Here is a 14,626-nt window from a genome sequence, read left to right on the forward strand (position 1 = left end):
TTAGCTTTTTTTTTTTTTTTTTTTTTGTGACAGGCAGAGTTAGACAGTGAGTGAGAGAGAGAGAAAGGTCTTCCTTTTTCCGTTGGTTCACCCCCAAATGGCTGCTACGGCCGGTGCGCTGCACCAACCCAAAGCCAGGAGCCAGGTGCTTCCTCCTGGTCTCCCATGCGGGTGCAGGGCCCAAGGACTTGGGCCATCCTCCACTGCCTTCCTGGGCCACAGCAGAGAGCTGGCCTGGAAGAGGGGCAACCGGGACAGAATCCAGCACAACAACTGAGACTAGAACCTGGGGTGCCGGCACCGCAGGTGGAGGATTAGCCTAGTGAGCAGCAGCGCCAGCCTGCCAGTTAGCTTTTCATTACTACAATGAGATATTTAAGATAAGCTACATATAAAGAAAATAAGTTTATTTTTGCATTTTAAAATTGTTATTTATTTTTATTATTTATTTGAAAGCAGAGAGAGAGTCAGACAAAGAGAGATCTTCCATCCACTGGTTCATTCCTCAATTGCCTATAACAGCCAGGATTGGACCAGACCAAAGCCAGAACCCTAAAACCCAATCTGAGCCTCCTACATGAGTAGCAGAGACCTAGGTAGTTGAGCCATTACCTGCTGCTTCTCAGGGTGTGCATTAGCAGAAAATTAGAATTGGAAGTGGGGTTGGGACTTGAATCCAGGCACTCCAATATAGGATGCAGGCCGTGAAGCAGTGTCAACCACTTCACCAGGCACTCACTGCTATTTCAGCTCTTGGTTTTGGAGATTCACAGTCCAAAACTAGGTGATCTCATTGGTCTGGCATCTGGAAACTGTATTCTTGCTAGGAAGTCATGAGGTAACCCAGAGTATCACATGGCAAGGAGAGTATATCTGGAGCCAGTACTGTGGCGTAGTAGGTAAAGCTGCCACCTGCAGTGCCGGCATCCCATATGGGTGCCAGTTCAAGTCCCAGCTGCTCCACTTCCCCAGCTCTCTGCTATGGCCTGGGAGAGCAGTGGAAGATGGCCCAAGTCCTTGGGCCCCTGTACCCACATGGGATACTGGGAAGAAGCTCCTGGCTCCCGGCTTCGGATCAGCGCAGCTCTGGCCATTGCGGTCATCTGGGGAGTGAACCAGCGGATGAAAGATCTCTCTCTCTCTGCCTCTCCTTCTCTGTGTAATTCTTTCAAATAAATAAATGAATATTTAAAAAAAAACAAAAATGAGACTATATATGTCTATATTTCTCCTTATGAATCCACCATGATTTATTTCATCACGGGGCCAGACCCTACCAACTTAATCCAATCTGATCATCTCCCATAGGTCCCATCTCTGAGCCATAACTGAATTAAAGCATCCTCTAGAACCATCAACATAAGACTTTGGGAACTAAGACTATTAACACATGGGCCCTTGGGTGAAAACCAAACTAATATTCAAACCATAACACCTTAGTTATCTAAGTGGTAAGATCAAATAGGCAACTGTATATGTGTATTTGGAGTTCTGAAGGTCAGACTTGGAGATGAGGCTTATGAATCAACACCACAAAGTTGTATGGTAAAGCCAAGGAATAGGACAAGCTCACCTTGGGAGAATTAAAACAAAAAAGAAGGCCCAAAGTGAGCCCTGGAACGTTTAACATTTAGATATTGAGCAAAAGAGTGGCCTAGAGATAGGAAGAAAATCAGGAGATTGTGATGTCATAACAGCTAAGACAATAAACTGTTTCTAGGAAGAAGAGCCTATGACTAATGCTGCTAAGAGGTCAAGTAAGGTAAGAAGGGAGAAGTGGCTATTGGCTTAGCAGTCCCAGGAGAGTGGTAGAGACAGAGCCTGACTGGAATGGAAAAAAACAATTGTGTTCAATGAACCACTGTAGAACACTAATAATTCCTCAACAAATTCAAGTGCTACAGTATTAACTTCTTAATGTCTTTACCAGGAACTAACATCGTATCTTCAAACTTCTAGCAAAAAATATGGCAATACTTTTCCCAAAGACAGTGGAAATGCAATAAGAAGCCAGAAGAATATGAATTTAAGCCCTTCCTTTACCACTTCCTAGTTACCTGTCTTTAGGCTAGTTCTTTGGCCATGTTAAGCCTCCCTTACATCGTCTATTAAATGGGAATAATAATATCTACTTTGCACAGTTGTTTTATTTATTTATTTATTTATTTATTTATTTATTTTTTGACAGGCAGAGTTAAGCAGTGAGAGAGAGAGAGACAGAGAGAAAGGTCTTCCTTTGCCGTTGGTTCACCCTTAAATGGCCGCTACGGCCGGCGCGCTACACCAACCCAAAGCCAGGAGCCAGGTGCTTCCTCCTGGTCTCCCATGCGGGTGCAGCGCCCAAGCACTTGGGCCATCCTCCACTGCCTTCCCGGGCCACAGCAGAGAGCTGGCCTGGAAGAGGAGCAACCAGGACAGAATCCGGCGCAACAACTGGGACTAGAACCTGGGGTGCTGGCACCGCAGGCGGAGGATTAGCCAAGTGAGCCGCGGCGCTGGCCTTTGCACAGTTGTTGTGAGGAATAAGATATATTGCATATAAAGTGCCTAGTACAAGAGAGTTAGCAGTTGTTATTATTGCTATTATCATTTTTTTCTCACTAGTCCCTTTTTTCTTTTTATTTCAAAGAGTTACAAAGAGAAAGAGGGAGAAACAAAGACAGAGAGATCTTCCATCTGCTGTTTCACTCCCCAAATTGCCACCATTAGCCAGTACTGAGCGAGGTAGAAGCCAGGAGCTTCTTCCATGTCTCCCACATTGGGAGCAGGGGCCCAATCACTTGGGCCACCTTCCATTTCTTTTCCCAGGTCATTAGCAGGAAGGTGAATGGGAAGTGGTGTAGCCAAGACATGAACTGGTATCCATATGGGATATGGGCATCTTTACCCACTATGCCACAACATTGGCCCCTCAGTATCTTTAATAAAAAAGTCAAAAGACTTTATTGTAATTAGGTTATTCTAATCATTAAAATTAAGGAGGGGGTGCATTTAGCCTACCATTTAAGGGGCAGGCATAGTGGCACAGTGATTAAGCCATCACTTGGGATGTCTGCCTCTCATATTGAAGTGCCTGTTGAAGTTCCAGCTGTTCTGCTTCTGATCCTGCTAATACATTCTGGAGGCAGGAGCTAATGGCTCAAGTACTTGGCGTCCTACCACTCACATGGGAAACACGGATTGTCTGTCTCTTTCTCTCTCCCTGCTTTTCAAATAGATAAAAATAAATAAACATTGAACAAAACAAACAAACAAAAAAGCTGGATAAGATGCCCACATCCAATGTGGGGGTACCTGGGTTCAATACCCATCTCTGGCTCCTGAATCCAGTCTCTTGCTAATGCAGACTCAGAAGCAGCAGTGATGGTTTGGGTAATTGGGTCCTGGCCCAGCCCCAGATGTTACAGGCACTTGGGGAACAGGAAACAAACCAACAGATGAGATCTCATTCTTTCTCTTTTGCTCACTTGCTCTCTCCCCTCTCTGCCTCCCAGAAAAATTAGACAGATTTTAAAACACAATAAATGTGAAAATAGTTAGCATACTTTTTCTTAACCTTTTAAAAATATATATCCCAATCTTTGTAGATATAAAAAGTCATCCATCCACTTAAGAGATTCTATCATGCCTCATGGAAGTTATGTGGCAGATTGAGGACTGCTTTACCTTCTACATTTCCTCATCAGCCAAAATTCTACTAAGTTGTACTTTCTGAAGTCTATATCAAGGAAAATAATAGAGTTATTAGAGGTATAGATTCATCCAAAACTTTAGGCTGTGCCTATGACTCATACTTCATTTAGAAGGCTAACCATATACTTCTTACACTCTTACATTCAGGGATGTTAGCCTTTCAATTTACTGTTACACAAAAATAATTGTCATTTTATATAAGATATTTCAGCATTTAATGTATAGAAAAAAAGATACCAAAAAAAAAAAAAAAAAGCCAAACAACTGAAAAGTATGTGATTACTTACCGCAATGTTAAAGTATAATCCCCCTGCATCTTTGTTGAGGCATCTCGGACCAAGAAGGTACCATCTGGCATGTCCCGTAATTTGTCATTTACCTCCTCTCTGAAGAACAAAATTATAGGAAATATGAAAAATGGTAAGCACTGGTTGTCTTCATATGTTATTACTCAGATTAGTTGGAAGGTAATAACCAAAACCACATTTTACCCAAAAAGCAAATCCAATATTCCTGTATTTCAAAGTGAGTTGTGTGAAGTGAATTGTGTGAAGAGTCTGCATCAAAACCACTTAGGGTAGTTGTTAAATGAAGATTCCTAGGATCCACCCTCAACTGATTTTTATGCATGCAAGGATTTTAGAACCATAGTTATAGAGAAAGAAAGATAAAAAATTTAAGTACCTATAGGAATCTTTTATTCTAAACACATGTAACTATCCTAAACACATAAGTTTCATTTATCCAAAAATCCATCCAATCCCTAATATAGTATTAAAAGTAATACATCAAAAAAAAAAAAAAGTAGTACATCCAGAGCTGGAACCATGGTGCAGTAGCTTAATCCTCTGCCTGCAGTGCTGGCATCCCATATGGGTGCCGGTTCTGGTCCTGGCTGCTTCTCTTCCGATCCAGCTCTCTGCTATGGCCTGAGAAGGCAGTGGAGGATGGCCTGAGTACTTGGGCCCCTGCACCCGCATGGGAGAACAGGAAGAAGCTCCTGGCTCCTGGCTTCAGCTCAGCACAGCTCCAGCCGTTGCAGCCATTTGGGGAGTGAACCAAAGGAAGGAAGACCTTTCTCTATGTCCCTCTCACTGTCTGTAACTCTACCTCTCAAATAAATAAATAAAATCTTTTTTTAAAAAAAGTAATATTCTTGTTATTTTCTTCAAAGGAGGAACTTTAGACACTTTTAAAATGTTCCCACACATAATTCTTGAAATGGTAACTTTTACATGAAAATGAGTAGGACATTACAACATTTTTAACAGGGACCAGCATTGTGGCATAGGGTAAAATCACCACCTGTGAGGCCTGCATTTCGTATGGGTGCCGGTTGACTCTCAGCTGCTCCACTTGTAATCCAGTGCCCTGCTAAAGGCCTGGGAAAAAGCAACAGAGAATGGCCCAAGTGCTCGGGTCCCTGCCACCCATATGGGAGACCCAGAAGAAGCTCCTGGCTCCTGGCTTCAGCCTGGCCATCTGGGGAGTGAACCAGCAGAGGGAAGATCTCTCTGTAACTGACTTTCAAATAAATAAATAAATCTCTAAAAATAAATAAATAAATAAAATGTTTGACTACAAATTCTCAAAAATGATTTTAAAAAACTGTACTCAATTATAGAAGCATTCTAGTTACCTTGAAATATCCCCCCAGTACCATTCTGCATCCTGGAGAGAAACAGAACTGTCTTTCATTCCATTTGTAACTGCTGAAGTCATTGGCTTAGGTGGCTTTGGTGGAAGAGCTAGAAGAGAAATGAATATTATTTTACATATGTAAACTATTATTTTCCAATTTCTTCAGTAAGAAATAACTCATTAACAAATGTAGATTAAGATTCAAGTATTTCTTAAATTAAGTACTATTATAAGTTAACCGTTAGTCAAAGAATGAATCCTTTTTGAATTCTATAATTGCATAAAAAGTAGAAATTTCAAACTATTTGAGTTTTTCCTCCTTATAAAATGCTTACTTTTAATCCCAAAAACTCCACTGTCTCTCAAAAGACAATGTGAAGCCCATCCCCAAGCAATTGATTGCAAAAGCCTCAAAGTGACTAATATGCAATGTGAGAACTATGGAGGGTACTTCAAAATGTTCACTGAAAAATGAAATTAAAAGTTTCTTTTGTTGCAAAAAAGTTTTGAAATCTATGCAAAGCCTTTTCATAATATGCATTTTCCATAACTTTTTGAAGAGTCCATGTAGGTATGTATTTCAATATTTTTACACCAAAATAAACTTCTCATTCCATTTGCCCACAAACTCTTTGAAGTACCCTCATATAGTTAATATTGTATACTACTGATTTCTCAGGAGAGTAGATTTTAGGTACTCTTATCACAACAACAACAAAAAAGGTAACTATCAGATGAAGGGTATGTTCCTTTTCTTGACTACCATAATCACTTATAATGTATATCTAGATAAGAAAATAAGAAGATCATTTTGTATAATGGATCTCAAACCTTCCAGCGCCGTGGCTCAATAGGCTAATCCTCCACCTGCGGCGCTGGCATCCCGGGTTCTAGTCCTGGTTGGGGCGCCGGATTCTGTCCCGGTAGCTCCTCTTCCAGGCCAGCTCTCTGCTGTGGCCCGGGAAGGCAGTGGAGGATGGCCCAAGTCCTTGGGCCCTGCACCCGCATAGGAGACCAGGAGAGGCACCTGGCTCCTGGCTTCGGATCAGTGTGGTGTGCCAGCCGCAGCACGCCAGCCACAGCGGCCATTGAGGGGTGAACCAACGGAAAAGGAAGTCCTTTCTCTCTGTCTCTCTCTCTCTCTCTCACTGTCCACTCTGCCTGTCCAGAAAAAAAATAATGGATCTCAAACCTTGAGGAAAGTGTCCTCCCAGGATCAGCCATGCATAATGAAGTTGACTGAAGTAAGAAGGGCAGCAGCACAGGGCTGGGGTGACACAGCATTTTGGAGATCAAGTGAGTAAAAGGGCAATACTCAGAGGCAGGCAGCTTGATGCAGTGGGACAGAACGATTAGGCATGAAAAGGGTTTCTACTTGGGCAGGGATTAGGGAGAGCCAGGGAGAATGCAGCAACAGCTCTAAGAGATTGGGTACATACAGAGGGAGAGATTAAATAAGTAAAACTATTAAAGGTAAGAGGAGCCAGATTTCTCATAGTTTAAAAAGGAAGCTAACAAACATGAAAAGATAAAAAAAATTAGAATGAACTCTATAGTATTGGACTGGAACTACAGCTACTGATAAAAACTCACGAATTTCAATATTTATAAATATGTGGCAAGTGTTTAAACTAGTAATTAAGATGTTCTATCCAATCCTGGAGTGTCTGGGTTCAATTCCCAGCTCCTTGTCAATTTAGAGCCAGGGAGGCAGCAATAATGACTCAAGTACTTGGGTTCCTGGTACCCATGTGTGATACCTGGGTTGAGTTCCCACCTCCCAGCTTCTGCTCAGCCCAGTCCTGGTCACTGTGGGAATTGCTGGCTTCAGATCGGCCCAGCTCTGGCTATTGTGGCCATCTGGAGAGTGAACCAGCAGATGGAAGACTTCTCTCTCTCAGCCTCTGCCTCTCTCTAACTATGCCTTTCAAAGAAATAAATCTTAAAAAAAAAAAAAAAAAAAGAATGTGAAGGTCTATATATACCAAGAATATATACACTCCCTAGTTCTATTCCCTGAGAGATCCTAGGAGCAGTTAATACCCCAAAATGTACACTTAGCACCCAGATCCTGGTTTCTAATGCCATTCTCTACTGAGCGGAACCAGCTTCTTTACAGAAATGGCTGATTCCAGGACTAGGGCAGAAAAGTAACAAATGAGCCTGAAGCATCATGGGCCAAAAAAGGGCCATGTCAAAATAATTAGGAAGTGAGGTTAAAGGGGCTCCCACTGGCCAAATCCAGAACAACTGGAGCATAATTACAAATAATGATAGTAAAAGGATACAACTCATTAAGCAAAACAGGAATCTAATGAGATATACAGATAAAAATAAATGAAAAAACTGAAAAACTGATAAGCAACAGATGTACAGTAATCTCAAAGTACTGTCCCAGAAAAAGCTTACTAATCACAAAAGGAAAAATAATAATTAATTAGTAAATAAGCCTGGCAAACACCATTTTAATATAGAAATCAAAGTTAACATTACATTATAACTAATCATGAAATCATGGGCCCTAACAGGATGCCCTGAGAAGGACATATCACTTCTGTGATATTCCTACCAAATATGCATAAAATGAATGTAATTAAGAGGAAACATCAGACCAACCACAAATGAGAGAGTGTTCTACAAAATGGTTGCTGGTCTGTAACCTTCAAAACTGTAAAATTCAGAAAAGTCAAGGAAACAATAAAGTGTTTCATATTGAAGAAAACTAAAATATCACAACTAAATGCAGTATGCAATTCTAGACTGGATCCTTTTGCTAGGACAATAGATAAAACTTGCATGGGATCTGAGGATGACATGGCAACAATACATTGATGTTAGTTTTGATGATTATATTGTAGTTATGTGGGAAAATGTTCCTTTAAAAAACAAATATTTATTTATTTATTTATTTATTTATTTATTTGAAAGGCAGAACTATATAGAGAGAACGAGAGACAGAGAGAGATCTGTCCACTGGTTCATTTTTGAAACAGTTTTTCTGCTGCCTTTCCAGGCAGCATTAGAAGGGAGCTGGATTGGAAGCGGGGCAGTGGGGACTTAAACCAATACTCCTTAGGATGTTGGCACCACAGGTGGTGGCTTAACCCACCATGGCACAATGTGTTGCCAATTTTTTGTTTTGTTTTGTTTTTGAGAGGCAGAGAAACAGAGAAAGAGGGATACATAGGGGGTTCCCATCGACTGATTCACTACCCAAATGCCCACAAAAGCCTGTGCTGGATCAAGGCTAAAGCCAAGGACTGTGAACTCAATCCAGGTCTTCTTTGTGAGTGGCAGGAAGCCAATTACTTGAGCTCTCACCTGCTGCCTGCCAGGGTCTGAATTAAAGACGTCTGAATTAAAGCAGCCAGAGCCAGGAATCAAAGCCAGATGCTCCAATGTAGAATGTGTGCATCTTAACCTGCATCTTAAACACTAGGCTAAACACCCACCCCAGGAAAATGTTCTTGTTTGTGGGAAATATACACAAACATGGTCATCATGGGGCATCACACTGACAACCTACTTTAAAACAGTTCAAAAGCTGGTGTTGTAGCACAGGGAGTAAAGCCACCACCTGCAACCCCAATATCCCATATGGGTGCTGGTTCAAGTCTTGCCTGCTCCGCTTCTGATCCAGCTCTGTGTTAATGGCCTGGGAAAGCAGCTGAAGATGACACAAACATTTGGGTCCCTGCCACCCATGTGGGAGACCCAGATGGAGCTCCCAGCTCCTGGCTTTGACCTCTCCCAATATTGTTCATTGGGGCCATCTGGGGAGTGAACCAGAGGATGAAAGATCTCTCTCTCTCTCCCTCTCTCTCTGTAACTCTTTTTTTTTTTTTTTTTTTTTTTTTTTTTGGACAGGCAGAGTGGACAGTGAGAGAGAGACAGAAAGGTCTTCCTTCCTTTCCTGTTGGTTCACCCTCTAATGGCCGCCACGGCCGGCGTACCGCACTGATCCAAAGGCAGGAGCCAGGTGCTTCTCCTGGTCTCCAATGCGGGTGCAGGGCCCAAGCACTTGGGCCATCCTCCACTGCACTCCCAGGCCACAGCATAGAGCTGGCCTGGAAGAGGGGCAACCAGGACAGAATCCGGCGCCCCTACCGGGACTAGAACCCGGTGTGCCGGCGCCGCAAGGCAGAGGATTAGCCAATTGAGCCATGGAGCCGGCCCTCTCTGTAACTCTTTCAAAATAAATAAATAAGCCTTTTAAAAAATAAGTTCAATAAAATAAAGTTCTATGAATTGTACTTAGAACCGTGTTGACATTGTTCTCTTTAACAACAACAAAAATGGGGGCTATCTTAGAGGAAAAAGAGAACAATATGAATATGTTCCTCAAAACGGAAGTCCCTTAGAGTGAAATAATTTTTTTTAAAGATTTATTTATTTATTTGAGAGTCAGAGGCAGAGAGAGAGGTCTTCCATCCTCTGGTTCACTCCCCAGTTGGCCACAATAGCTGGAGCTGTGCTGATCCAAAGCCAAGAACAGCTTCTTGGTCTCCCATGTAGGTGCAGTGGCCCAAGGACTTGGGCCATCTTCTATTGCTTTCCTAGGCCACAGCAGAGAGCTGGATCAGAACTGGAGCAGCCAGGACACAAACTAGTGCCCATATGGGATGCCAGCACTGCAGCTTTACCCACTATGTCACAGCGCAGGTCCCATGAAATGACTTTCAACAGGGAGTCAAAATGGTAAAACAGGCTTTTTTAAAAAATGATGCTGAACAACTGGCTATCCTTACACAAAAGGAAAGAAGCTGGACCCCCATCTCAACTAAAAATGGATCAAAGACCTAAATGTAAGGCCTAAAACAAGAAATTTTTTCTTATGTATGATATTGCAAGCACAAACCAAAGAGAAAAACAGATCAAACTGCAAGAAAATTAAAAACTGTACTTCATCAACAACACAGTGAAAAGACAATACACAGAATGGGAGAAAACTTTGACATATGGATAAAAAACATATCTAGAACACATATCTAAAGAACTCTGTAACTGAATAATAACAGACTAATAAGGGCAGGCATTTGGCATAGGTGGTTAAGATCTTACTTGGAGGCCGGCGCCGTGGCTCAACAGGCTAATCCTCCGCCTTGCGGCGCCGGCACACCGGGTTCTAGTCCCGGTCGGGGCACCAATCCTGTCCCGGTTGCCCCTCTTCCAGGCCAGCTCTCTGCTGTGGCTAGGGAGTGCAGTGGAGGATGGCCCAAGTCCTTGGGTCCTGCACCCCATGGGAGACCAGGAGAAGCACCTGGCTCCTGCCATCGGAACAGCGCGGTGCGCCGGCCGCAGCGCGCTACCGCGGCAGCCATTAGAGGGTGAACCAACGGCAAAAGGAAGACCTTTCTCTCTGTCTCTCTCTCTCTCACTGTCCACTCTGCCTGTCCAAAAAAAAAAAAAAAGATCTTACTTGGAATGCCTACCTCCCATGTTGGGATGTCTGGGTTCAAGTCCCACTTCTGCTTCTAATCCAGCTTCCTATTAATGTATACCCTGGAAGATGATGGCTCAAATATTTGGGTCCCTGCTACACCCATGGGAGACATGAGTTCCAGGCTTCTGGTTTTTGCCTGGTCTAGCCCTAGCTATTGCAGGCATTTGAGAAGTGGATCAGCAGATAGAAGACATCTCTCTCTCTTCCCCGCACCTCCTTCCTACCCTACCTTCCTTTCTGCCTCTCTCCACCTCCAACTCTCCATCTGTCTTTCAAATAAAATGAAAATAATCTTTTTAAAAAGGCAAATATAACCCAATTAATAGTGGGCAAAGAATCTGAATGGAAATTTCTCCAAAAGAAGACATACAAACAGCCACCAAGCATATGAAAAGATGCTCAACATCATCAGCCCAAATACTCACAACTGAATCTCAACTAGACTGAAGCCAGGAACCATGAACTCCTCTGGGTTTCCCATGTGGATGGCAGGGACCCAAGGACTTCAGCCATGATCACTGCCTCTCAAAGTACACACTAGCAGAAGATGGAATCAGAGGTGGAGACAACACTAGAACCTAAGGCACTCCAACACAGGATGTGAGTGTCCCAAGCATTAGCTTGAAAAACCTGCTGTCCACAATGGCTGCCTACCCCTACCCAAACATTTTCTAAATAATTTCTGATTGTTCAACAGAAGGTCCACCAAGCATTTACTCAATAAAATATATATTGAACACTTAGTATGTATCAAGTACTCTCGATGATACAAACAGTAAATTAGACCAGTGCTTCTTGAATTTTAATGAATTTAAAATCACCTGAGGAATCTATACAATGCATGGTATGGATTGGAACATAGGACTCTACATTTCCAGCAAACTTATCCAAACTTTACAGACATATCCTTTTGAAACATTTAGGTAAATAAATAAAATCATGCAAATGGAGTAAAAAAGTTAGAATATACTAGATTAATACATGTAAATTGGGGCAGATATTTTGTGCAGTGGTTGTCACCATTGGGATGTCTGCATCCCATAACAGTATGCCTGATTTGAATCCCAGATACTCCGCTTCCAATCCAACTTCCTGCTAATGTGCATCTTGAGAGGGCTCAGGTACTTGGGTCCCTACCACCCATGAGAGACCTGAATTGAGTTCCATTCTCTTGGCTTCAGCCTGGCTCAGCCCCGATTGTTGTGGGCATTTAGGGAATAAACCAGCAGACAGAAAATCTCTCTGTATCTGCTAATCTGTTTTTCTCTCTCTGCCTTTCAAATAGAATGAACATAAATTTTAAAAAAAAAATGTAAACATACGTAGATCTTTATTTCCTATATAAATCACTCCAAATTGGCAATAAAATACATTTTAAAGAAAGATGGGGGGGGCACTGTGTAGTAGCAAGTAAAGCTGCCACCTGCAGTGCTGGCATCCCATATGAGCACTGGTTCGAGTCCCAGCTGCTCCACTCCTGTTCCAGCTCTCTGCTATGGCTGGGAAAGCAGTACAAGATGGCCCAGGTCCTTGGGCCCCTGCAACTGCATGGGAGACCCAGAAGAAGCTCCTGGCTCCTGGCTTCAGACTGGCACAGCTCTGGTTCTTGTGGCCAACTGGGCAGTGAGCCAGCAGATAGAAGACCTCCCTCCCTCCCTCTCTCTCTCACTCTCTTTCTCTCTCTCTCTGCCTCTCCTCTCTCTGTGTAACACTTTCAAATAAATTAATAAATAAAAAAATTATAATGAACTTTTCTTTAAAAAAATCAATTGATAAGGGGTAGATATTATGACACAAGGGGTGGAGCCACTGCTGGGAATGCCTGCATCCTATTTTGGAATGCCTGGTTCGAGGCCCATCTACTTTCCAAAAAATTGGGTTTTGACTTATTTCAGACTTCATATTTTTGATTAGGGATACTCACCCATTAAAGTCTGTGCAAACATTCCCAGACCCAACAAATTCCAAATCTGAAACTTACAGTCCCAAGCATTTCAAATAAGGGATATTCAAGCTGTTCTAGGACAACAGCTGAAAACAATAGTTGGAACCATACAAGAGACACAGACATTGGTGGTGACTGAGACTGCTCCAGCTCACAAAGAAAATTTGTTAGATAAGATAGACAGAGACTTCCAGACCCAGGTTAGGCAGGTTCTGCACTACGCCCCTCATAGGCAGGAAGCAGCTATAGAAGATATGATGATTCTATGCCCTTCAACATCCCTTAGGATTAAGGGAATGGAGTCTTCCGAGGGGGGAATGTTGTAGGCAGGCATCCAAGATAAACTGATCAGGTTTGTGAGCTGGAAGACCACTCCCCTATGTGACCTCATGCCCCTACCTGACCACACCTGTGTGCCCACTGGCCAATCAAGCTAATTAACCACTCCCCTTTGGAAGTGGATTAAAGGCCTGGAACATGGTGGGCCTAGCTCTTCTTTTTGGCCTTTTGCCATTGCGAGCCATGCTGCCCTGCGCCTCCAGGGCACGTGGCCTTCGGGTCACCAGCCCCAAGCTTTACGGCCTATATGCTCCTCCATGTGGCAGGTTCCTGTTACTGGATATGAATCCAGATTTCCCTCTCTCTTTTAGATAGGGCTCCCATTCTCCCATTCTCCCATGCATTTCTCTCACTAAATAAAAGCTTAAAACTTAAAAAAATAAATAAATAGGGCTGGCGCCGTGGCTTAACAGGCTAATCCTCTGCCTTGCAGCGCCGGCACACTGGGTTCTAGTCCCAGTTGGGACGCCGGATTCTATCCCAGTTGCCCCTTTTCCAGGCCAGCTCTCTGCTATGGCCTGGGAAGGCAGTGGAGGATGGTCCAAGTCCTTGGGCCCTGCACCCGCATGGGAGACCAGGAGAAGCACCTGACTCCTGCCTTCAGATCAGCGAGATGCGCCGGCCGCAGCGGCCATTGGAGGGTGAACCAACAGCAAAAAGGAAGACCTTTCTCTCTGTCTGTCTCTCTCACTATCCACTCTGCCTGTCAAAAAAATAAAAAATAAATAGTTGGGATTCAAGCAGGTGAATGGAGGTCTAGGGATTTACTGAAGGGAAAAAAATGGAAATCATCTGCTGTTTAATCATACTGAGATAAATTTTGTAACTCTATCAGAAGGCATGGGAATGGTATGTTGTAAGTACATAAAGAACAGAAGAAAACATTTAGTAACTAAAGCAATTAAGTCCAAGAAAAAGTTATGTAAGAAAGGAATCAAACTAATGGCTTGGCTGTGAACACTACATAATCATAATACTGTAAATGTTGAAGACAAATTGAGAAGTAATTATAGGGCAGGCATTTGGCAAAGCAGTTAAATTGCAGCTTGGAACATGTGAATCTCATATCAGAGTGCCTCGTTTCAGTACCAGCTTCTCCACTTCAGATTCAGGTTCCTGCTAATGCATATCCTGGGAAGGCAGAAGATGCTGATGATAGTACTTGGGTCCCAGCTACATTAGGAAGACCTGGATTGACTTCTAAGCTCCTGGCTTTTGCCTGGCTGTTGCAGGCATGTGGGAACATTCCTGCTTTGCATGCTGTGCACGTTGCAGGCATGTGGGGAACATGCTTGCTCCTGGCTTTGGCCTGGCTGTTGCAGTCATTTGGGGAAACGAACCAGCAGATGGAAGATCTCTGTTTCTCTGTCTCTCTGCCTTTCAAGTAAAGTTAAAATTAAAAAATATTTTAAAAGAAAAAAATTGTAATTATTAAACATATTGGGAAAATGAGCAGAGACAGAGGTATATGGCATAAGAGAATTAATCACCAACTTCCTCAGAAGGAATAAAATTAAAGAGTGAAAAGTGAAAATTAACAGTATAAACATATTATGAAAAATATG

The 14,626-nt window shown here is 42.8% G+C and overlaps 1 protein-coding gene across 2 annotated transcripts in view; it reads right to left on the minus strand.

The window, feature by feature from the left end:
• PIK3R3 (phosphoinositide-3-kinase regulatory subunit 3) overlaps positions 1 to 14,626 on the minus strand; it is a 148,218-nt gene that overhangs the window by 67,858 nt on the left and 65,734 nt on the right. For both annotated transcript variants that reach the window (XM_062191233.1, XM_062191231.1), the window contains exons 3-4: positions 5,333 to 5,441; positions 3,981 to 4,079 (exon numbers count right to left, since the gene is read on the minus strand). In XM_062191233.1, coding sequence (XP_062047217.1) covers positions 3,981 to 4,079; positions 5,333 to 5,441 — 208 coding nt within the window. The remainder of the gene's footprint in view (positions 1 to 3,980; positions 4,080 to 5,332; positions 5,442 to 14,626) is intronic.

The sequence above is a fragment of the Lepus europaeus genome, chromosome 5, assembly GCF_033115175.1.
Source record: "Lepus europaeus isolate LE1 chromosome 5, mLepTim1.pri, whole genome shotgun sequence".
Classification (NCBI taxonomy): domain Eukaryota; kingdom Metazoa; phylum Chordata; class Mammalia; order Lagomorpha; family Leporidae; genus Lepus; species Lepus europaeus.